The sequence below is a fragment of the Stegostoma tigrinum genome, chromosome 5 (assembly GCF_030684315.1).
Source record: "Stegostoma tigrinum isolate sSteTig4 chromosome 5, sSteTig4.hap1, whole genome shotgun sequence".
Taxonomy (NCBI): Eukaryota; Metazoa; Chordata; class Chondrichthyes; order Orectolobiformes; family Stegostomatidae; genus Stegostoma; species Stegostoma tigrinum.
This window is the reverse complement of record NC_081358.1, coordinates 46,599,010-46,622,250: the sequence shown is the minus strand read 5'-3', so window position 1 is coordinate 46,622,250 and position 23,241 is coordinate 46,599,010. Positions and strand designations below refer to the sequence as shown.

The 23,241-nt window shown below is 39.0% G+C and overlaps 1 protein-coding gene across 1 annotated transcript; it reads left to right on the top strand.

Annotated features, from left to right (window-relative positions):
• Positions 1-448: 448 nt before the first annotated feature.
• snrnp48 (small nuclear ribonucleoprotein 48 (U11/U12)) lies at positions 449-22,833 on the top strand. The gene is made up of 9 exons (XM_048529635.2): positions 449-834; positions 4,581-4,697; positions 5,602-5,662; positions 6,837-6,917; positions 12,625-12,807; positions 14,944-15,065; positions 15,759-15,895; positions 19,444-19,608; positions 19,701-22,833. The coding sequence occupies exons 1-9, from the start codon at positions 655-657 to the stop codon at positions 19,753-19,755; spliced, it is 1,101 nt and encodes a 366-aa protein (XP_048385592.2). The 5' UTR covers positions 449-654; the 3' UTR covers positions 19,756-22,833.
• The last annotated feature ends 408 nt before the right edge of the window (positions 22,834-23,241 follow it).

Here is a 23,241-nt window from a genome sequence, read left to right as displayed (position 1 = left end):
GTTTAGGGTGAAAGTTTAGCACAACATCGTGGGGCAAAGGAGCTGTACTGTGCTAAACTGTTCTATGTTCTACCAACAAAATGCTCTCAGAAAATGTGTCAAAATGTGTACATGTACATAGCCCCCTGCGCTCTGAACGTTTCAATCAAGACAGGAAATATCCTTTTAGGAACACCTAACAAGTGCCTGAGCAAGATTTGTAAATAACTGGGAAACAGGAATGTTGAACATTGTGTGAAAGGAAGAATGTGATAGCACCATCTTGTGACACTTTTCATATAGACATAAACTAGTTATTATCTTCCGTTAGTGAATACTGTTTTAGTCGATACTGCAAAGATGTGTGCTAATATTCAAACACAACAAAGTAGCTGATCATATTATTATATTATTGTTTGCAGGAACGTACTTTATATTGGTGCCTGCAAAGCAATCGGTTTTTTTCATTGGCTCTCAAGCGGCGCTACGTCAACGTAACTTGTTCCGCTCTCTCAGGCGGGGCGCGCTTTTGATTTGGTTTGTACCAGTATTTCCTCCGTGCGTTTTACGAAGTGAAAGGAAGAGTGTGTGTGTCGATCTGACGGACGAGGAACTGGCTGTGACTGGATTCGAGGCGCCGCCACCGCAGCCCGTAATTCTCGCTGTGGCTGTAAAATGGCGGCGGTCGAGGCCAACATCGAGTTTTCGAAACGGCTCCAGAGCCGTTTGGAGCGCGTGAGCGAGCTGGCCGAGTTCGCGCGGGAATGCGGCCACTCCATCAACGGCATCCTCTCCGAACTGGGCTGGAGTGGAGAGGGCCTAGGCCTCAGCATCCCCCTTGCCGGGACACAGCCGGTATGACAGGCGTGTTAGCACGATCTCTCTCTCTCTCTCACACACACCCCCATAATAGGGATAGGGAGAGTAGGACCAGCCTGCAGTTACGGGGTGTACACATCAGTACAAACGTATATCCAGGGTTATTTTGTATGGGAGGGCTAGCCTGCAATCGCTTGGGACAATTGATGAGGCCTCTGGCTGGCACTTTGGTTAAGGTCAGAAGTTACACGACACGAGGTTATAGCCGGACAGGTTTATTTAAGATCACAAACTTTCACTGCGTTGTTGCTTTGTTCGGCGAAGTCATTGTTTTAAATAAACCTGTTGGACTAAAATCTGGTGTCGTTTTACTGCTGACTTCGCCCATTCCAATCCAACACAGGCATCGCCACAACATCGTATTCTGATCGTGTGTAATTCGGTGAAACCTAATCTGCATTCAGCATATAGACTATTCCTTTGTATACGTATTCGCACATGCGGTAGTTAGTCAACCTGTAATGCCAGATGAATTATAATATGTAGCCCCATTCTAGGGTTTCTGTAGGCGCTTACTTTACAGAATTGTTATAGATTAGGAAACATAGCTTTCAAATAATTAATAAAAAGGATAAGAAAGAAGTTTTTTTTCACTTGAATGTGGTGAGAGCCTGGAACTCGCCTGAAAAGATAGAACAGAAAACTTCATCACTTGTGGTCCCGTAACCTACCGAGTTAAAGAACGGTAACTGTCAGGTGGCGTTAGAGTGGTCAGTTTTTGGGCTGACTGGCCTCCTGTGCTGTAATCTTTTTAGGCCTTACGATTTGGCTTTTTAAGGTTTACTTGTGTTCTAGGAGTGGTGGTTTAGCCAAAGTGTTGTTTGAGGTCAGCTTTTAATTATTTAGAATGTGTATGTACAACATTAAAAATGTATTTTACTTTAAATAATCTTACTTATACACTTTAAACAAAAAGTACCTAACTGTGGTCAGTGGGTTGCACTTATTGCCTAATTTCTAAGGTTGTTTCTAAGTTTACTCCTCAGCATAGCAGAATCTAGGTTGACACTAGATAATAAAATATGAGGCTGGATGAACACAGCAGGCCAAGCAGCATCTCAGGAGCACAAAAGCTGACGTTTCGGGCCTAGACCCTTCATCAGAGAGGGGGATGGGGAGAGGGAACTGGAATAAATAGGGAGAGAGGGGGAGGCGGACCGAAGATGGAGAGTAAAGAAGATAGGTGGAGAGAGTATAGGTGGGGAGGTAGGGAGGGGATAGGTCAGTCCAGGGAAGACGGACAGGTCAAGGAGGTGGGATGAGGTTAGTAGGTAGATGGGGGTGCGGCTTGGGGTGGGAGGAAGGGATGGGTGAGAGGAAGAACCGGTTAGGGAGGCAGAGACAGGTTTGACTGGTTTTGGGATGCAGTGGGTGGGGGGGAAGAGCTGGGCTGGTTGTGTGGTGCAGTGGGGGGAGGGGACGAACTGGGCTGGTTTAGGGATGCAGTAGGGGAAGAGGAGATTTTGAAACTGGTGAAGTCCACATTGATACCATATGGCTGCAGGGTTCCCAGGCGGAATATGAGTTGCTGTTCCTGCAACCTTCGGGTGGCATCATTGTGGCAGTGCAGGAGGCCCATGATGGACATGTCATCTAGAGAATGGGAGGGGGAGTGGAAATGGTTTGCGACTGGGAGGTGCAGTTGTTTGTTGCGAACTGAGCGGAGGTGTTCTGCAAAGCGGTCCCCAAGCCTCCGCTTGGTTTCTCCAATGTCGAGGAAGCCGCACCGGGTACAGTGGATGCAGTATACCACATTGGCAGATGTGCAGGTGAACCTCTGCTTAATGTGGAATGTCATCTTGGGGCCTGGGATAGGGGTGAGGGAGGAGGTGTGGGGACAAGTGTAGCATTTCCTGCGGTTGCAGGGGAAGGTGCCGGGTGTGGTGGGGTTGGAGGGCAGTGTGGAGCGAACAAGGGAGTCACGGAGAGAGTGGTCTCTCCGGAAAGCAGACAGGGGTGGGGATGGAAAAATGTCTTGGGTGGTGGGGTCGGATTGTAAATGGCGGAAGTGTCGGAGGATGATGCGTTGTATCCGGAGGTTGGTAGGGTGGTGTGTGAGAACGAGGGGGATCCTCTTAGGGCGGTTGTGGCGGGGGCGGGGTGTGAGGGATGTGTTGCGGGAAATACGGGAGACGCGGTCAAGGGCGTTCTCGATCACTGTCGGGGGAAAGTTGCGGTCCTTAAAGAACTTGGACATCTGGGATGTGCGGGAGTGGAATGTCTTATCGTGGGAGCAGATGCGGCGGAGGCGGAGGAATTGGGAATAGGGGATGGAATTTTTGCAAGAGGGTGGGTGGGAGGAGGTGTATTCTAGGTAGCTGTGGGAGTCGGTGGGCTTGAAATGGACATCAGTTACAAGCTGGTTGCCTGAGATGGAGACTGAGAGGTCCAGGAAGGTGAGGGATGTGCTGGAGATGGCCCAGGTGAACTGAAGGTTGGGGTGGAAGGTGTTGGTGAAGTGGATGAACTGTTCGAGCTCCTCTGGGGAGCAAGAGGCGGCGCCGATACAGTCATCAATGTACCGGAGGAAGAGGTGGGGTTTGGGGCCTGTGTAGGTGCGGAAGAGGGACTGTTCCACGTAACCTACAAAGAGGCAGGCATAGCTGGGGCCCATGCGGGTGCCCATGGCCACCCCCTTAGTCTGTAGGAAGTGGGAGGGTTGACACTAGTTGTGCATGACTCATGGAACGTGGGCTTTGCTGGCTGGGCTAGCATTTATTTCCTATCCCTAGTTGCCTTTAAGGTGTGCTGATCTGCCTTTTTAAATTGCTGCAGTCTGTGTGCTTTCGATAGATCCATGTTGCCCTTAGGCAGGGAATTCCAGACCCAGTTACAATGAAGGAGCATTGATATGATTCCAAGTCCAGTGGTGGGTGGCTTGGAGAGGGAGTTGGCGGTTTCTCATGTATCTGCTGCCCTTGTCTTTCGTGATGGAAGTGGTTATGGGTTGGAAGAAACTGTCTAAGAATGCTCTATAGAAGGTCGTCATTCAGCTCAGCATGTCCAGACGGTGCAAGCCAAAAAGACGTCCAGTCTGATTCCATTTTCCAGTTATTGTCAATTAAACTTGAAGGTTACAGAAGCTCAAGTGCATATCCGGTTGTTGCAAGTTAACCCTGAGCTCCTGTTTGACCACTTGAATGAGGGTTGATTATTCCATGATACTATTTAGAAGAAGAACATGGAAAATAATTTGCCGTTTTCAACTCGGTTAACATCTCAATGAAAGGATATGTTATTCGGTGATTATAACATTGCTGTTTGTAGGAGATTGCTATGTGTAAGTTGGTTATTGCATCCTGATGTTACAAAGTTTATGATGTTTCATGCATACTTCATCTTTTTAAAGACACATTTGAAGTTGGACACAACTAACAAAAAAGTTTTTAGGTTAAAACGAAACCCTGTTTTGTAAACAATGAACCAGACTTGTTTTTCAAAAAACTTGTTTTCTTCCAAATTATCAGGTTATGTATTGAATTAAAAGGAAGAATATTTGTTGCAAAATAAAGGGGCATTCAGTTACGTGACCTATTTTCCTTCTGTGTTTAACCTGAATTTATATTTAGGGAACAGGAAGAATTATTGCGTTTCATGAGATTAAACTTTAAATCCAGGTCTCTGAATGTGGAGTGTTTTATTTTTATATTGAGCATTATTTTCAATGTATAGTACTTCTTAGGAACACTGGATGTAACCCTTTCTTCTGTTCAACCTTTCAGCCTGATCCCACTGTCACTTGCCCATTTGATGCAAATCACAGGCTTCCAAAATCATTACTGGAAAAACATACTGCATCTTGTAGACTGAGGAAACTGGAATATTCTCCAGAAGAAGAGGTCTGTAAGCAAGTGTTCAAAATGCACTTGACTAATTGTTCATGATGTAATCCAGGTGTGAGTCAGTTTTTGTCCAAATAACTTTAATTTTCACTTTTCTAGAAAGTGTTCATTTTTGCATCAGAGATGCAGATTAGAAATGCCAAAATTTTGCAATTTGTTCTTCATGTTTAATTGGTTCATTTATTCTGTGATGGCCACATCATGGTATTTTTCCAAAGTGATTTTCAGGTGATGTATCTTTCTGATCTGGGATTTCAGCTCTTTTATCCATTTCCTTTTTGAAGTTAATTCGCATTGCTGGCTCCATGGAATAGTGTGGGTTATCCGTTATATATCTGGATTAGTAGCGAGGGAATAACATGAGTTTTTATTTGCAGCATGGTAGTTATAGAAGGGTTAGATTTTAGTAAATTACAGTTTAAATAGTTATGTGGAAATTGTATCAATCATAAAGATCTCCCTGAATTTTATTTGCTTTGAAATACATTTCCCTTCTGCCTCTGTCCTTCCCTTCCCTTTCAGAATGTAAGCTAAAATGTAAATTGTTTTTGAAATAAAGGGACCTACAACCCTAATAATACTTCACTGTACCCAAGTTAGTGTTTGTAGTGAAGTATATAGCATATGAAGCCTGGTAAATGTGATTTAATAGAACCTAAAAATGGTTTACTTGAAGATATATTTGTAGGACAATCCTTTGTTTTAGATGGTATTTTGATTGGTGTCTTAGATGCAAGGGTAATATTTCTAGCATTAAAAGGTTTTCCCAGTATTCTTGGGAATGTGGTAAATGTGTGATTGATTACTTATTAACAATCATAGCTCAACTATAAACTTTCTTCTGTATGTAGATTCAGTTTTTAATATTGATTTTTTTTTTCTTCATTGTTTTAATATTTAGGCTGAAATGTATGATCCCTCATTTGCCTATGAGAAAACTGTGGTGTCTACTTTTAAAATGGGTAAGTATAACAACATTGATTTCAAGGTTATTCATTTGGAACCTCTAGATTTCATTTTTCTTGATTAAACTATTTCCTTAATTTTAGTCAGCTTATAATAATGTGTCTACACACTCCAAATATAGAAATGATGGGTATCTATTTTACGAAGAATTATAGAATGTAAGGCCCAGAAGCAGACCAGTTGGCTTTACCAGTCTAGACCAGTGTTCGCAGTGCACTTGAATCACCTCCCATTTTTCATTATCTAAATCTATCATTGTAACTTTGGTAATTTCTTTTCCCACACATGCACAACAGGTTCTCCTTTAATGCATTGACACTATTCACCTACTAATGTTGTGATAGTCTGTTTTGTTTTTCTCCCCCCTCCCCCCCACTCTTTGTGAAGAATTTTCCTTTAACTCTACTAGATTTCTTGGTGATGATCTTAAATTAATGGCCCTAATCAGTCTCTTCCCCACTAAAGGAAATGTTTCTACTGTAATTCTGTCTCTCCAAACCTTCCATAATTTTCTCCCCTTGGCCTCTTTTTCAAGGGAAAAATTACCCAGTCTGTCAATTTTTTCCTTGATTTGTATATCCACGCATTTCCAGTATCATCCTTGTGAATCTTCTTTGCAACTTTTCCGGTACTTTTGTATCCTTTGTAGAATATGATGATCAGTGGGCATGAAGAGAAATCCGGCTGGAACAATTGATATGTGACCCCGTAAGAGAGTTGACATACAGTATTGGGTTGCCAAATTTATTGTATTTTAGGCCTTGCCTCAGAGTAGAAATCCCTAATGCATCAATGTTTTTATATTGCCTGTATTATCAAAAGCTTTTCTATCTGCAAAATATGATCTATCTATCAATGAATTCTTCAATTTCTTTGAGTGCCAACAGACCCCATTAAAAAAACAAGATTATTTTAATTGCTGAAGTGGAGCAAAGGGCTTGACATTTTTAATGTATATTTAAAACTTGAATCTTTTTCTCTTGGCATACATATTCATATTCTTAATGTTATGTTTTCTATGTTAAAATGTGAAGGATACACTCTTTCTGAGCAAAGACAAACTACCTAAGTGTGTCTTTTTGAATATTTTACTTGATTTGTTCATGAATGAAATGTCATCAGTGTGCATAACAGGGAATTGTGAGAATTGCCTTTTTTTGTTCTATTTAGATAAAGATTTGCAAGCTCAGATAATTCAACAAGCAAAAAGTAAAGCTCCACTTGGAAAAGAAGATAAAGTGTTTTCTCAAGGTGAGAGTATTCATGTTTGTCTTCTAAGCTTAGAATACAATTTCAAAGACCTTCCAAAAACTTTTTAAGCATAAAAAAGCTGATACTTAAGTAGGGTGTTAGCATTCTGTAATCACATGATAGTGACACTGTAAAATAGTCTTCTTTAAATAGCTGGAATGAGCCATTTGGCTGAACTATTATCAGTGATAACTGAATATTAAGACCAAGCAGTTGTCTTGAAATTGCTGGCTGTCAGTAGGTATATAATTTTGTACAGAATGAATAAAATGTCATTGCTATTATGAACATTGATAGATGTGCCTTATTCTCTTAATAATCACACTGTCTGTTAAATGATGCAACCTCCTGCATGTTGCTCATCACTGCTAGTGATGCAAATTCTAGGGAAGGCAAAAACATTATCGATAATTTCAGGGCACACTCTTGGGAAATTTCTTTTAAACTTCAAGTGACTATGTTTGCTCAAGACATTATTAAATGATACTAATCCTTCTCCCATTGTTAGACACACTTCCGTTTCTCAAGACTAAAATTGTTCACTTTTCCTTGGATGATGCTATCGCAGAACAAGGAGGGGAGTTAAGCTACAGGACATAAACTAATTTAAAAACAAAGATAGGCCCATGTTCTTGACCACTGTAGACAACCAGAGCCTATTATCTGCTAGCTTATTTCAAAGTACACAGATTTCAGTCCGATTTCTGAGGCCCTTCAGTAGCATTGTCTGCAGAATAAAGTGTGAAATTTGTTTAAAGATTCAAACATCTTCTTGAAGGTAGTTGTATGTGAAACCTGTATTTTTATCCTCCTGAGTGTGAATATAAAATGTCTTCTCCTTGTATTAATAACGAGAATCAATTTAAAATCTATTTGTTTTGAGGGTTTTAAATGCCACAGTAATATCACCTCTCGGCTTCCTGTTCTTCATTCTTGTTATATTAAAACCTGGTACTGCTTGTCTTTCCTTATTATTGAGATATACAGAACCATTTATCAATTGTATTAGAGGATTGAATAACCTTACATTTTAATAGTAGTCATAGTTATTCCAGTTCAATCACAATTTAATCCTGTACTGTGTGCTAAATTCCCTCTGACTAACATCTATTGCAATTGATCGCAACTTCTGTTGCTAATCTTTGTTATGTTTGTAACTGAAATTCTATTATGCAAGTTCATTTAGATAATTAACTTAAGTCTGCAGACTTGGGTTTTTATCATAAGCCATTCAACTTTAATGTGTGGTCAATACTTCTTAAAAATAGCACAGTAAAATTGTACAGCAAGGCTTCAGATGTCATCATGTTATAATACAAAGATTTCACGTCCTACTTGACTTGAAAATCTTCTGTATACTAGCCGGTGAAGTGCATTAATGGTTGGAAGTGGGGTAGGTTGGTTTAGTTGGCTGTATGGCTGGTTTGTAATACAGAATAGCGCCAACAGCATGGGTTAATTGCTGCACCAGCTGAAGACGACTGTCTTTCTCAACTTAGCCCCTTACTTCAGGCATGTTGACCCTCAAGTTAAACTACCAGCAGTGCTATAGTCTGATTAGACTGTGGCAACTTTACCTTTTTTGAAGGTCGGATTTGTGTGTTTACTGTGTTGATTATATTTCTCATAGACCCTCACAAGTACAGAAAGGCATTTCAAGAGAAAACCAAAAATCATAGCTTATATAAACCTTTCATCAGCTTGGATGATCAAGAAAATCTTTTCTAAATTTTGATACCTATCTTAAAGAACTATCTGTCTCTAGTAAAAATGTCAAATAATGTTTGCCAATAGCTTTGAGCAATAAAGTTCAATCGCAGATGTATTGTAATTTGCTTTACTAGTAATTGGAGACTTGCTTGCTGTAGTTAAATCTTCATTGTGGTTCTCAGTCTTGATTTAATAATGTATCACACTTGCAAGATGCAGGTGCTTTTTTTTTGCCTTTTGTTTGAAACAGTTGTATTAACTATCTTTTGTAATAGTTGCTACCAGAGAGGAATCTTGTTCATGGCATTTGGATGCTTGTCGTGTCCTTTTCTCTTCCCCTCTGGATAATGCAGGATTTTTGTTTGGCACTGAGAGAGAGTAGGTGTGCAGTTTGCTGGAGGTGATACAAGTGACTAAAACAGCAATTCATGTGAAATTTATATGTACAAGCTTCACAATATGTGCACTTCCACCCAGGTATATTAAAGATTTTGCCTATCAAATGTGTGGAATTGCAAACTTTGCTTCTTTCACACTAGTTGTTAAATCTTGGTTCCTGTAGCTAAAGACAAACTTCAGCTCTTTGCTTTGAACATAATGCTAAAGTTGTTACAGTGGCTGAAAACTACTTTTATTGTAATTCTGTTTATGCACATTTCACTAGTTGGAATCCTTTTTGAGCATGATAATTTAAACTTCTTGGTTTTTCTCTTTCAGTAACAGGGGTGAGTATATTTGACAGGAATGATGAACATGAAAGAATGTTCTCCTCATGTACAGATTTGCACAGAATTTTACTTGATGTCATACAGTATCCTTTTAAAATTATTATATCCTTTAAATATGAACTCCAGCTTAATGGATTGGTTAAATAAAATTAAACTATTGTGTTAAGAAATTTGATCTGTACTTGATGCTTGTTAAATAGACCTCCTTACGGATAAATATGCAATCAAGATACTGCTTTTTTTAAGCAGGCCTTTAGTTTACAGGTTTGTGTTTATATCTGACTTCATTAGCTGAAGCAACAAAAGATGTTGAATTTAAATAATAAATCAACATTTTTCAAATCTAAGTTATTGGTTTTTGCCGTGCAAATTGACTGCTACAAGCAAAAAATATGATAATCACTAGAAAGTTGGTATCCTACTTAAATAATTATGGAGAATCCATCTCACCAGGAAACACAAAACATAGTATTTTAACAGAGACAACAGCTTATGCATTATATGTGGAGTCTTTGAAATAATAAAATGTCCCAAGTTGCTTCATAATCATCAGACAAAAATAGTGCGGAAAATAATGGAGAAAAATATTAGATCAGTTGGCCAAGCACTTCGTCAAAAATATAAGTTTTAAGGAATGGGTAAAGAGTGAAAAATAAAGAGCCTTAGTGAGGGAATTCTAATAGTGGCTGGAAGGTCAATGGCGACATTACTGAATATAAGCTGAAGAAATTGGACCTGTCCAAAAAACAAGTTTGGAGGAACACTGCTTTCAAAGGTTTGTAGGAGTGGAATAGCTTAGAGACATAGTGAGACAAACCTTTGGCTGAATTTGAACATGAGGATGAGAATGTTTAAAATCAAGGTTTAGGGATTGGGAGGTAATGAACAGAAGAGAAGAGAATCTCTACTGTATGGAAACACGCCATTTAGCCCACCAAGTCCACACCACCCTTCCGAAGAGCATCCCAATTAATACCACACCCCACACTGTCCAAGTGACCCAGTATTTCCCATGGCTAATCCAACTAACCTACACATCACTGAACACTACAGGAAATTTAGCATGGCCAAACTGCCTAATTCCACATGTTTCAAAATGTTTAAATTCCATCACTTGGGTCTCGAGAGCATCACCTCAGTTTCTGGACTACTAGTCGAGTGGCAATATACCATCACCTCTCCCCTTCTATCTCAACTGGCTACTACACGTTTTGAAATAAATGCATGATTAATAAGCATACAATTTTAGAGCAGAATTTGTTTTGTATTGCGAGCGCAAGTACAAATATGGTCATCTGAATTGCCTCTTTTTCTACTGCAAGTGTTGACTTTTTAATATATAGCAGCATGTGTTCAATACTTTGTTTTGAACATGTTGGTCATTGAGTCACAAGTGAACAAAACAAGTTATAATGCAGGTTGCAAAGCTTTGGATATTAAGTTATGGAAGACAATAGACTTGCCTGGATGCCTTGGGAATGCTTGAGTCTAGAGATAACATGGGTGAAGATTTCAGCAGCAGAACGGGGTGAGTTATAGAGTTAGGAGTTGGCAGTCTAGTTGGAGATGTTATGGTCACAAAAGCTTTGGGCCAAATAGAATACTGAGGTTGCAAACACTTCCTTACCATTGTGCTAGTTAAAATATGTACAGAGTTTTTAAAATAAATGGATTTAGTTTACAAGGTAAGAAAATCACCCACTTTGTAAACATACTGAGCGTTGGGTGGTGCATAAATGTTTATAAATGCATTTTGGGTAAGTTATTGTATATTTAATGTTACTTGAGATAAAATGCACAGGCTTATCTGGAACTGGTGTTTTATTTGCCCTCCCTGCTGAAATGGCAGTTCTTTTCACAAAGTATAAAGGCTTTTTGATACCATGACAAGAGTTTTAAGAATCAATAACCTGTTGCATGTTTTTATGTATATCTTATTGGTTTCAGTGTGTTGCATTAAATGACCGACCTTAAGACACTCTAACCTAATTCCGAAACTGAGGCATTACTTTTTCCCCAGATCTCTCAAGTTTCTTTGTCAGATTCTTCACAATGTTGGTTAATTTTTGACAAAAATTTAGAACATCCTGCTTTAAATCTGTAGCATTAATCTTGATTTATCAACTGGATGTAACAGTGTAGTTCATTTTAATTTTGTAGAGACTAGTGATTTTTTTTTTTGCAATGTTTCTTACTCTTCTCCTTTTGATACATAATCATGGTTGCCACTTCACCTGTGATACCAGTAATAGTTATTGTCAGATTGTGAAGCAGGGCTTGAATTTGGAATTGAGGTTATTCTGTTTTTGTTTTGTTTTAACTTGTTCTTCTAACTACTTTTTACTATATAATTTTGATTGGGTTTGAAAATATGGGTCTTGTGTAGAAGTCTTTGGACTGATGCATTCCGCCACTAGTGCCATGCTGAATTGTATTTTGGAAATAAATCTGACTTTGTGTAATATTGTGTATTAATTATACAGAAGAGTTTCTTTTTTGGATGCTTTGTAAACTGCTATTTTTGCCTGTGTTTCAATTTCTACTTCCATCAGATTTCTTAATTTGCTAAGGTAGAACAATCTGGACTGCTGATACGCTGCAGTTGGTAAATGCCAAAAGGATAATTCTATGATTTAATGCTTGTCGTAGGGAGAACGTTGAGGGGGAAGCCAGAGGTTTCATGCTGAGAATTTCCACACATATATCCTTGTGAATGCTGATCCCTATTGTCAGATAACTCTGACTGTTTATTCAGTGAGATGGCCAGAGTTCTTTGATTATATTCAGTGGTAGAGCATTTGACTGTAGATCATTAGGTCTCCGGTGTCTCTTGGGGTTAAATCATCGAAGGTCTTTGAAGCTGTTTATGCTTTCCTGTGAGTAACAAGCAGAGCTTGGAGTTTGGATGAATGTGTTCCAGTTGTTTATGCTGGTTTTGATACTTCCAAGCATTCTACCCAGTAGCCTGATGAAGCTATGACAGGCTTGGCATCGCTTGGAAATCTAATTATATCGCGATTACTTATACTGCCAATACTACTGGGTTTGCTGTAAGCGTTAAACTATTTTCTATATTAAAAATTTGACAATTTTGAAAAAGTTATTGCTTATCACTAGATTTTTTTTGATCTCTGATTGTATAAAATGTAAAAATATATGCTTTCACATTTGTGTAATACACAGTGTTTTCATTTGGGAATTAGACATTTGCACTGTTGGAAAATTATGTAAAGTTTAGGAGTAACTGAGTAAACTGTTAATGTACATAGGTGATTATTCGTCAATACCTTGTGAGGTTCCTGAGAATCATAAGCGTTTCATCTGTGATCTAACTCCTGCTGATCGCCTAGCTATCTACGAACATGTTGTTCAAGAAACCAGTCAGCAAAGAACTAAATCTTTTGAAAATGATGGTGATTTGTATGTGGACCTTGCTGCAAAACTTAGCCGAGGTTTGTATTTAATTTTTCTTTCTAACTCTTGGCTTAACCCGTCTAGTGTATTCATATAATACTGTAAGAAAACAATACCTGGTCCAACAATCTAGTTTGGAGTACTGGTGTTGCGTAGAATACAATGCCCATCTGTTTCCTGTTTTCATTTGACGTGAAGCTTTTATAAGAAGAGAATGCATGATGCATGGTAGGACCATGGGAAGCAGTAACAATCAGAGGAACCTTTTGTGTGCATGTCCGCTGGTCTCAAGGTAGCAAAACAGGTAGGTAAACTGGTTAACAAGGCATTTCAGATCCTTGCTTTTATTAGTTCAAGCATAGAGTTTGTTCATCAGGCCACAGCTAGAGAATTGTGTGTAGTTCAAGGATCCACATTGCAGGAGGAATGAGGCAGCACTGCAGAGGATGCACAGGAGATTTACCAGGATGTTGCATGGGTAGGAGAGGTTGGATAAACTGTATGGTTGTTTTGTTTGCAGCAGAGGTGCTGAGGGGACAGGAAGGAATAAACTTTTTCTCTTGGTGTAAGAATCAGGACCAAGGGCATAGATTTAAGGTAAGGGACAGGATTTTGAGGGGATGTGAGGAAACCTTTTTTCCCCACCAAGAAGGGGCGTGGGGCAGTGGGGGGTAAAGAAAGGAGTCTGGAACTCACTGCCTAAGGGCAGTAGAGGCAAAATTCCTCATACATTATAAAATGTGTTTGGCTGTGTGCTTGTGATGCTAAGGCACACAAGGCTGTGTAGTTAAATGCTTGCTTTAATTGGAACAGTGTTAGTGGTCTGAAGGATTTTTTTTGTGCTTAGACTTCTGACTATATAAGAACGTACAGGGTCATAACGTAAAAACAAGAAAGGTCATTGGATCCAAAATGTTAACTCTTCACAGATGCTGTCAGACCTGCTGAGATTATCTAGCAATTTCTGTCTTTGTTTATTTGTAATCATTTATTTGAACGTTTAAATATTATGTTGCTACAAATGAAATAAATGGCTGTAAGTTATAGTTTATAACTTCGGAATGTGTACTAAATTGTGCAGAAAGTGGCAAAGGTAGGTTAATAGTGACACAGCAAAACTTTGATAGATGGAGTTCCATGTAGGGAGCTATGAGGACATCCAAATTGGATGTAAGATAATTAGATCAAGGTATTTACTGAACTGAAAGTTTAAAATTTCACAAATCATGAGATACTTATGGACAGGTACAGATTAAAAAAAGCTCACGAACGTTGGCCTTTATCTCAAGTGGTTGAAGTCAAATGAAATAAAAATTATGCTACAGTTATGTAAAGCTCTAATTGGACTGTCTTTTCTGTGCACTGTACTTTAGCAATGCTTCAGTCGGAGTGCGGAGTACATTCACCTAAGTATTTGAACTGTTACGACAGGTTTCATGTTTTAAGTTTGTTTCCTTGAATATGTAGGGTTGAGGGGATGAATTGAAGTATTAAAAACGATTAAAAGAATTGACAGGTAGGATGATGGAGAAGGTGTGCATAACATTAGATCTAGGCTGTTCAGTGGAAATATCAGGGAACACTTTTCACATAGTGAGGTGTGAATTTGGAACGTATCCCAAAACTAGCTATTCAGGCCAGGTTAATTGAAAATTTCAGAATTGATGGATTTTTGTGAGGCAAAGTGTTGAAGGCTACAAAGCCTTTATTTGGCACATGTATCTGGCATAGTCTTATTGAATGTGAAATAGACTTAAGGGACTACATGACCTGTTCCTGTCTCGCTTTTCTGTTTTCACTTGAAGTGATCCCATTGATTCTTTGCTGTGACATATTTTTGGGAACAATTAGTACCAATTACTGATGAAATTTATTGCATCTGATTGTAACGAGTAGAGTCTTTTGATCATCTTGAAATGAAATATTTCAGAGTTCATGGTCATTTCTCAAGTGTCTGTAGTAGATATAATTCCAAGACAACTGTTTGATCCAAACGCTGTCTGACTATTATGTGCGGGACTTTGGAATTATAGTATTGTTTGCATATAGGATAATAATCATTGAAGATTGCTTTCTATGTATTACCTGTATAAGCGTAAAACTTTGTTTATGCAGCCCCTTTTCAATGTGTAGAATCGGTTTTTTTTAAAAAGTGTCTTCCATATCTATACTAGATGATGAACAGAAAGGACCAAAGTCTCATCTTGAAATTCTTGCTGAAATGAGAGACTATAAACGTCGTCGTCAATCGTACAGAGCTAAGAATGTTCATATAACAAAGAAATCTTACACAGAGGTAAGTATGTGTAAGGTAATGTTGCAGTGTTCCTTAATGATATATACTAAATTGATTCATTTTTTGCTCTTTCTGTATTTCCCCCTTCTGTCTGTCTTTACTCCTACTCTTTCCCTTGCTTAATTAATGTGCCTCTTCAGTAAATAAGGATGGAGGGCACAATATGCTTGGAAAAGAATTATAATAGAGGTATCACCAAAGGGTTAACTATCTAGCATTGTAATCCTTGCATTTTTCTTTGGAAGACAGTGTTTCTACAGAAAATGGTAATTGTAACCTGTTACATCAGCTTGCGTATATTCAGTAAGTTACTTATTTTGAGCAAAATAGAGTTCTGAAGTTATTGGCATTGAAAATTGAATCATAGACTGAATTCAGCATCTAAAAGTAACTGATGTATTCTATTTTTAACCTTGACCACATTTGTTGAAATATTACCTAAATATCAACTTGAATGTGAAGGATTTAGAACCTACTTTTTAAAAGGATAATTCTTGCACTTTTGTTAGCTGCAAATGCCTGTTATCCACCAGTAGTAGGGAGAGGGTGCCCTCTAGATGGTCAGCAATGGAGATTTCACTTAATACCACCAGAAATCTGAAATCATAGGGTTTAAACATGCTTTAAGTTGTTTGCACACTAGTCAGTTTATTGTATGTAAAATGTAACCTTATTTTACCAATTAATTTACAGATAATTAAGGATGTTATTAGTGTACATATGGAAGAATTGTCAAGACAGTGGAAAGATCAGAATGACTCTGGGAGCTCAGAAGAACATGATGACCAAAACTGTTCATTATCTTTGAAAAGCTCTTCAGTTTCTCGCAGGTATGCAGTCTATAGTTTGTTGAAATTGTTTTGATTCAACCAGGATAGTTGATGAAGTGGATTGGTGATAGTGAGTATATAAACCTTTACTCTTGTTCTGTTATAATAGACAATAAACATCCAAAGAAGATTGAAAACACATCTAACCGATTTAAGCTTGTATACAAGCACTAAAATTGCATTTTAAATGAACAATTTATAGCACATATCTAGCTATGTACTTGGAACAGGGAGAATCGATAAGGGCAATCCATGACTGTTATACAAGTTATAGCATCATTTAAAATTTGAATACTGTAAGTTCCCTAAAAATTTTGGTTGCATTTTTTTTGGAAATTATGACTAAGTGAAAGGTAGGAGCCAGTGCTGAAACAATAATCAGTTTCTATAGTCTTCATTTAACTGACAAACAAATTCAAACATTACTTTCTATGTAGAAATTTCTAAATGTTAAATTCCTACAACAGTAAGTGATATAACTCATTTAAAATGAAATAGATGTACAGATATCCACTTTGAAGTACTGAACTGGATGGAGCCCGCAAAATGTGTAAGAAAATTGTTATATACAGCCATAGATTCCAATATGGCAAACGTATCATCTACATGTCAGAAACATGCAAGGTGTAGGTGGCTCTGTGCTGTTCCATCAAAAACATATATTTCGTGGAATCTAACAAAGATGTCTGCAAGAGTTGAGCCTTGTGGAGATGGCAGTACCATCTATTTGACCATGTGCGCTATTATGAAAACTGAACTCTGAAACTTGTGCATTTGGGTTCAATGTATATTGATTTACACAATGGCTGTGTTTATAGAAAGTAATGATATATTGTTGCAGTGCAGATGTTTATGGGTGTCTTGAGTGATACATTGGTGAATAGACTAGCAATGTCAGATGAGCTCGTGGACACTGTTGCTATCGGTTATCTAAGCCTTGTATGGCCTTCGAAATGTGAAAGAATCCTTTACCATATAAGTGGAAAATGTGCTCAGAACTGGTTGTAGGAATTCATTTCAACCATTTTTCCAATTTATGCTATATTTGAATCCAGAACTGCATGTAAGAACTTATTTGCACTTCTTGAGGGGCACAAATTTGGGATTGATACTGTAGCTTTTTTGAGCTGTAATAATCTCTGAATAAACCTACTAGGTATAAGTGGACCTTAGCTCAAACTATCATATAAATATGGAATATCAAAATTTGACACTTCTGTGCAAAGTTTCTAAATTTCATGAAGGGTGGAAGATGGAAAGGTTGAGGAAACAATAAAATAAAGACTACATCCTACTTGTGTAGAGATAGTAAGAACTGCAGGTGCCGGAGTCAGAGATAACATTATATGGAGCTGGAGAAACACAGCAGGCCATGCAGCATCAGAGGAACAGGAAAGTTGTTGTTCTGGGTCAGGACCCCTCTTCAGAAATGGGGAGGAGAAAGGGAGCTGGGAAATAAATAGAAGGAGGTTGGGGTTGGGGTAGGTAGGCGGAATGGTGATAGGTGCATGCAGGTGACGAGTGGTGGGGATTGGTCAATGAAGTTGGAGGGGTGGATAGGTGGGAGAGAAGATGGACCGGTTATGTCTGGGCAAGGAGGCAGGGATGAGAGGGAGGCTTGAATGTGGGATGAGACCAGGGGGTCGGGAGATTTTAAAACTGGTGAATTCCATGTTTAGGCCATCAGGCTGCAGGCTCCTGAGGCGGAATATGAGACGTTGCTCCTTCAGGTTGCGGGTGGTATCATTGTGATACTGGAGGAGGCCCTGGATGGACATGTCACCCGGGGGGGGGGTGCAGTGAGTTAAAATGGTTGGCAACTGGAAGTTGTTGTGTTTTGTTACAAACAGAGCATGGACGCTGTATGAAGCTGTCTGAGTTTGTTTTGTGTCACTGATTTAGAGGAGGCCACTTCAGGAACGGTGGATTTTTTTTCCAGTTTAACTGTTCCAGTATCCCCCACCTCTTCCTCTTCTACTTTGGTTGTATCGATGCTGCCTCAAACTCCTGTGACAAGCTTGATCGGTTCACCAACTTTACTAACACCTTTCACCCCAACCTGAAATTCATGTGGACCATCTCTGACGCCTCCCTCTCCTTCCTGGAGCTCTCCATCTCTGGTGACCGCCTCGAAACTGACCCCTATTTCAAGCCCACCAACTCCCACATACCGTGGACTACTCTTCTCACCTACCTTCCTACAAGAATGTGATCCCCAATTCCTCAACCTCTGCCACATTGCCTCCAAGATGGGGCGTTGCACTCCTGCACATCCCAGATGTCCTCCTATTTCAGTGACCATAAGTTTCCCCGCTCCGGGGATTGAAAATGCCCTCAACCGCATCTCTTGCATTTCCCGCACTACTTCTGCCCTCACATCCTCCCCCTACAAAAATAAAGACAGAACCTCCTTGTCCTCACATATCGCCCCATCAACCTCTGCATACAGTGTATCATTCTCTGCCACTTCTACCACCTACAACCCAACCCCAGAACCAAAGGTATTTCCCTCCCCATCTGCCTTTCGTAGGGATCCCTTTCTCTCAGCAACTCCCTTGTCCGCTTCACACTCCCCACTAAACCCACCACCCCCGGCACCTCGCCCTGCAACAGCAGGAAGTGCTGTACCTTCCCCATCATCTCCATTCAAGGCAAAAAACAAACCTTCCATAGACTGGTTCATCTGCACATTCGTCATTTTGGTCAACTGTCTCCGTTGCTCCCGACGTGTTCTCTATCGGTGAGGCCAAGCGTAGACTTGGTGATCGTTTTTAGAGCATCTGCTGTCTACAAGGCAAACAACAATACCTGCCGATCGCCAACCATTTTCACCCCCTCCTCCCTGGGCGACATGCCCATCCTAGGCCTCCTTTAGTGTCATAACGTCACCACCTGCAAAATGAAAGAGCAATACCTCATATTCCCGCCTGAGCAGCTTACAGCCCAATGGCCTGAACCTGGAATTCACCAGGTTTAAAATCTCCCCACCCCCGGCCTCATCTCATGTCCAAGCCTCCTCTCATCCCTGCCTCGTTGACCTGACATAACCAGTCCATCATCTTTCCCACCTGTCTGCCCCTCCCACCCCACTGACCAATCCCCACCTGCACTCACCTAACACCATCCCATCTACCTTCCCCAGCCCCACCCCGCTTGCATTTATTTCCCAGCTCCCTTTCTCCACCCATTTCTGAAGAGGTCCTGATCCGAGACGTTGACTTTTCCTGCTGCTCTGGCCTGCTGTGTTCCTCCAGCTCCATACTGTGTTATTCTGTTTGTATAGTCAGGTGTCAAGTATCCATACCATGGCCATGCCATTACAAAGCATAGTGAGCAAAATCCCAGAAGCAGGTCACACTTCACTTGAGACAGGAGCAGTGGAAGAGTACCTGAGTCAAAAAAAGTGTGCAGAATCAGTATTGTTTCACTGACCTTCATTGGCAACATTGCAGCATTCTTCTTTCTTTTTGCATGAATTGTTCTCTAATGTGCTGGAATAGTCTTGTAATAAGAGTTCTATTACATGGGTGAGTGTTTTTCTGTTACAGGAGAAGATCTGGTGATAAAAGATCTCCTTCAATGGAATCTAAATCTACTGGAAGTAGTAAGACTGTAGAACATGACAGCAGGAGAAAGAACCACAGCCAAAGTCCATGTGAACGGAGAAGTCCAGATTGGGATAAAGAAAGAGATTCAAGAAAAAGACGAGAGAAGTAGGTTTATTTCTGGAAAGTAGTTCACTTGCAGATAACTGAATCCTTGTATGTATCTATAAAGATGTAACATTTATGATGTATGATTTCAGGGACCATCATCCTCGAGATGAGGACCGACATCGAAATTACAAGCGGCGCAAGTGAACTGGAAGTACAGATACAGTGAAGCCCCGGAATCCGACTTGTAAAGGAATTTATAAGTACTGAGTTCAAACTCTGACTTCTTTTTAAGAAACTGTACTCTTAAATGAATGTGCATCCAGCCATGGACAAAGAGTAAATTGTTGAACATCCAGTTGGTATAACAGTGAACATCATCTGAATGCAGTCACCCCATTATTACTTAACTGATGTCAGCAGTAGTGAAGTGAAAAGTGTAAGAATAGTTCTCACCAGAATGTATTGTGCAAATGAATTTATATATTTTAGTACAAGTCTGGATACCATGAGTTTTAAATAATATTTCCGAGTTGCTGAATTTCATTTCAGTGTGTGACATTGTCTGAACTGTTAGAACTGTTTACAGCACAGTACTCTTGAATACCAGTTCATCTCCATATGGTTCCCTGCTTACCAACTGTAATTTATGCATATGTTCAAGATTATCTTTTTTAATTAAATGTTTAAACCATAAACTGAATTCAAATGGTTTAGAAAAACATTTATTCAGTTTGAAATAAAATTTCCCTCTGGTCATATTTTGAGCAGCATTTTTTAAATTAGAAATTACGGTTTTATGAACTTAAGACAATTATCTCCTCTACATGTCATATAAATAATGATTGGAATAATTCTTGGGCTGTGTAATATTACTGACTGTGAAACTTCAGTTTTGTACACATTTAAGAAAGGTATTCAAATGTCTGCATTTAAAAGAAACAAATACATACTGGATAACAAGTTCCTTGTTAGTTTACTTCAAGAAAGACCTTCAGAAAAACTTGCATTTGTGTACACCTCCATCTGTGGTGCATCTTCAAGATATTGAAAACTACTTTACAACAAATGGATTACTTTTGAACTGCAGTCATGCAGACAGCCAAATCTGACATGGCAAATGACACAACAACTAAACCTTACATTTGTGTTAGTTGTGGAATGTGAGAAACGTCTGACCTTTTTAATGTGGGATCTTTTGAGTAATGTTGTGCCACGTAGTCTGCTTACCCTGTATATCTGGCAAAAGGCTGTGAGTTGACTCTTAATCAATAAATATCATTTTATATTACTATTATAACACAATTAATACTATATTAATGACTATGCTACAACTAACAATTAACACTATAAATCTGACAATTAATACTGTAAATCTAAGTCAGCATCTTGTACTTTAACTTAACTTGGAATGTTCAAACATCACTACACTAGATCTTGGCATTGATCTACGTGGTGACGATCTTCCTCTCTCTGGTCCCGGGGATGCCTCTTTATGGTGGTTGATCTTGAGTTACTGCTCCCAAGGGGGGGTGTTGTGGTGAAAGTTATCCTTGGAAGCTTCCATACTCCTTTGGGAGGATCTTCAAAATCTTACCAATGGATCAATCAGGAATTGATCCCCCTAATTGACTGGATCCAGACAGGCAGTGGGGTAGTCTTTGGTCCTCTATTTCTGAAAGTGTAAGAGGCACGTAAGTCATGTAGACTAGATAAGAGTGTGAGATGTCCCTTTGTTCCGGAAAAGCTTGATGTTTCTTATTCTCATGTGTTGTCTGCAGCTTGTTTATTTCAGAATCTTTGCACAGATACTTTGGTCAATACTTGGCTTGATTTCCCAGCATGCTTGGTGAATTATCAGATTCTCCCATTTTTGAGTGGCCCGTCCAGCTACAGTAAGCACGGGGTACCTCATCTGACATACTGCACTTCTGACACTGCAGAACTTCTGTCCTTCAAGCGAATTATTAGTTAAAATTATTTGCTCAGCTCTTGAGGTTTGAATTTACAACTGGAAGAAACAGTGCTAACAACTGAGTGAAACTTAATATTGTATTTACAACCATGAATAGATTGTTCAGTGCTTCGCACTAAAATAATATATCTGGCTTCCTCGAATTTCTAGGAATAAACCACTGTTTTATCCAACATTTGGATTTTTGTTTCTGTGATTATATTATAATTTGATTTTACCTTCAGTATAGAGTCAAAGACTTGGATTTATTTAGAGCTTTACTGATCACTGGCTCTAAAACACATAGCCAAATGCCTTCAATCTTTCTGAAGTTCATCATGCTGTAGACACAGGCAGCCAGTTAGAACATTGCCAGCTCCCACAAACAGCAATACCACAATGACCAGATAATGTGGTTTCCTGGTACTAATTGAGGGACAAATATAGATTGGAACACCACGGATAGCTCCCCAACTTTTCTTCAAAATAATGATCTGGGATCTCTGCATCTACCTAAGAGGGTGGTTTAGAGTCTTATCCAGAAGGTAAGAACAGGACTCTAACCTTAAAAGTGTGAATGAAGTCATGTTTATATTGTCTATAGGAGGACTACAAAAACATTTCAACAATGTTTAACAATCATAAATTTCCGGTCAATTCTGATTTAGGATGGTGAATCAATATTTTCATAAAAATTTCTTTAAATTTCTTGCCCAAGGTCAGATCCCAAGATGTTTACGCACAATATATCTGCAATGTCAGTGTGGTATTTGCCCTGCACTGACCTTGCAATAGCGTGTGTACTTTTTCTGCAACTGACTTCTTGCAGAAAGTAAAGAAACCTCGCAATTTGTTTTAAAGGAGCCTGTTTTTCTATGGGCTACATATCTGAAATAATAAGCTGGTATGACTGACTGCACATTTTAAGATTTATTTTGTTACAATTCTAGCGGCTTTACCTAGTGTTATTTAACTCAATTCTTAACTGGTCTTAGAATTCTAACTTTCTAAAACTAAACCTGAGTTGCATGCAGCGGTAGGCAGGAACGTACACTGCAAACAATGTGACTTCCTCTTGTTATTTGGGGAAAAGTCAACCTCACTCTATTGTATCATATGCACTTATTAAAAGATAAACAATCTTGAGATTTTAGAGCCTCCTGTGGAACAGGTAAGAACATCAGCCTACCACCCATTTATTTTGCTGGACTTGGTGGAATTGGAAACTTGGTTTTAATTACTGTTATTGTGGAGATATTGACTTGTAGACCCTAACTTGTCATCCATTTTAAACAAATCCCCAAAAGGGGATATTAAAATGCTGTAAATAATTGGAGGCTTACACGTTCAGTTTTTATTTTCCATAACTATTGCACAAAATAACATTGCAAGTGTACTACATTTTAAAAAAAATTTTTAAGAAACATGGTCTTTTACTCTTCAAAAAAACTATGTTTAAATAATTTGTTTGAGAAAATTTGTTTATTAAAACAGTGATTGTATTATTAAACTAGAAAGCAAAAACAAGCTCATAAAGTTTTAAAGATAACAGTGTGGAGCTGGAGGAACACAGCAGTTTTTCTAACTTCATACTGTTATCTCTGACTCCAGAATCTGCAGTTCTTGTCCATGTGGGATTAAAAGGGGTACTATCATTTAAGCAATTTTGACTATATAAAAACTAGAAAGTGAGTAACAGCCACAAATAACTTTTAAAGCTGGCACTTCTGTGTTTATCT

Coding starts and splice junctions, on each gene's coding strand:
- snrnp48 (XM_048529635.2), top strand. CDS start 655: ATGGCGGCGGTCGAGGCCAACATCGAGTTTTCGAAACGGCTCCAGAGC. Junction 5,663..6,836: donor GGTGTCTACTTTTAAAATGG/GTAAGTATAACA, acceptor TGTTCTATTTAG/ATAAAGATTTGCAAGCTCAG. Junction 15,896..19,443: donor AGCTCTTCAGTTTCTCGCAG/GTATGCAGTCTA, acceptor TTTCTGTTACAG/GAGAAGATCTGGTGATAAAA.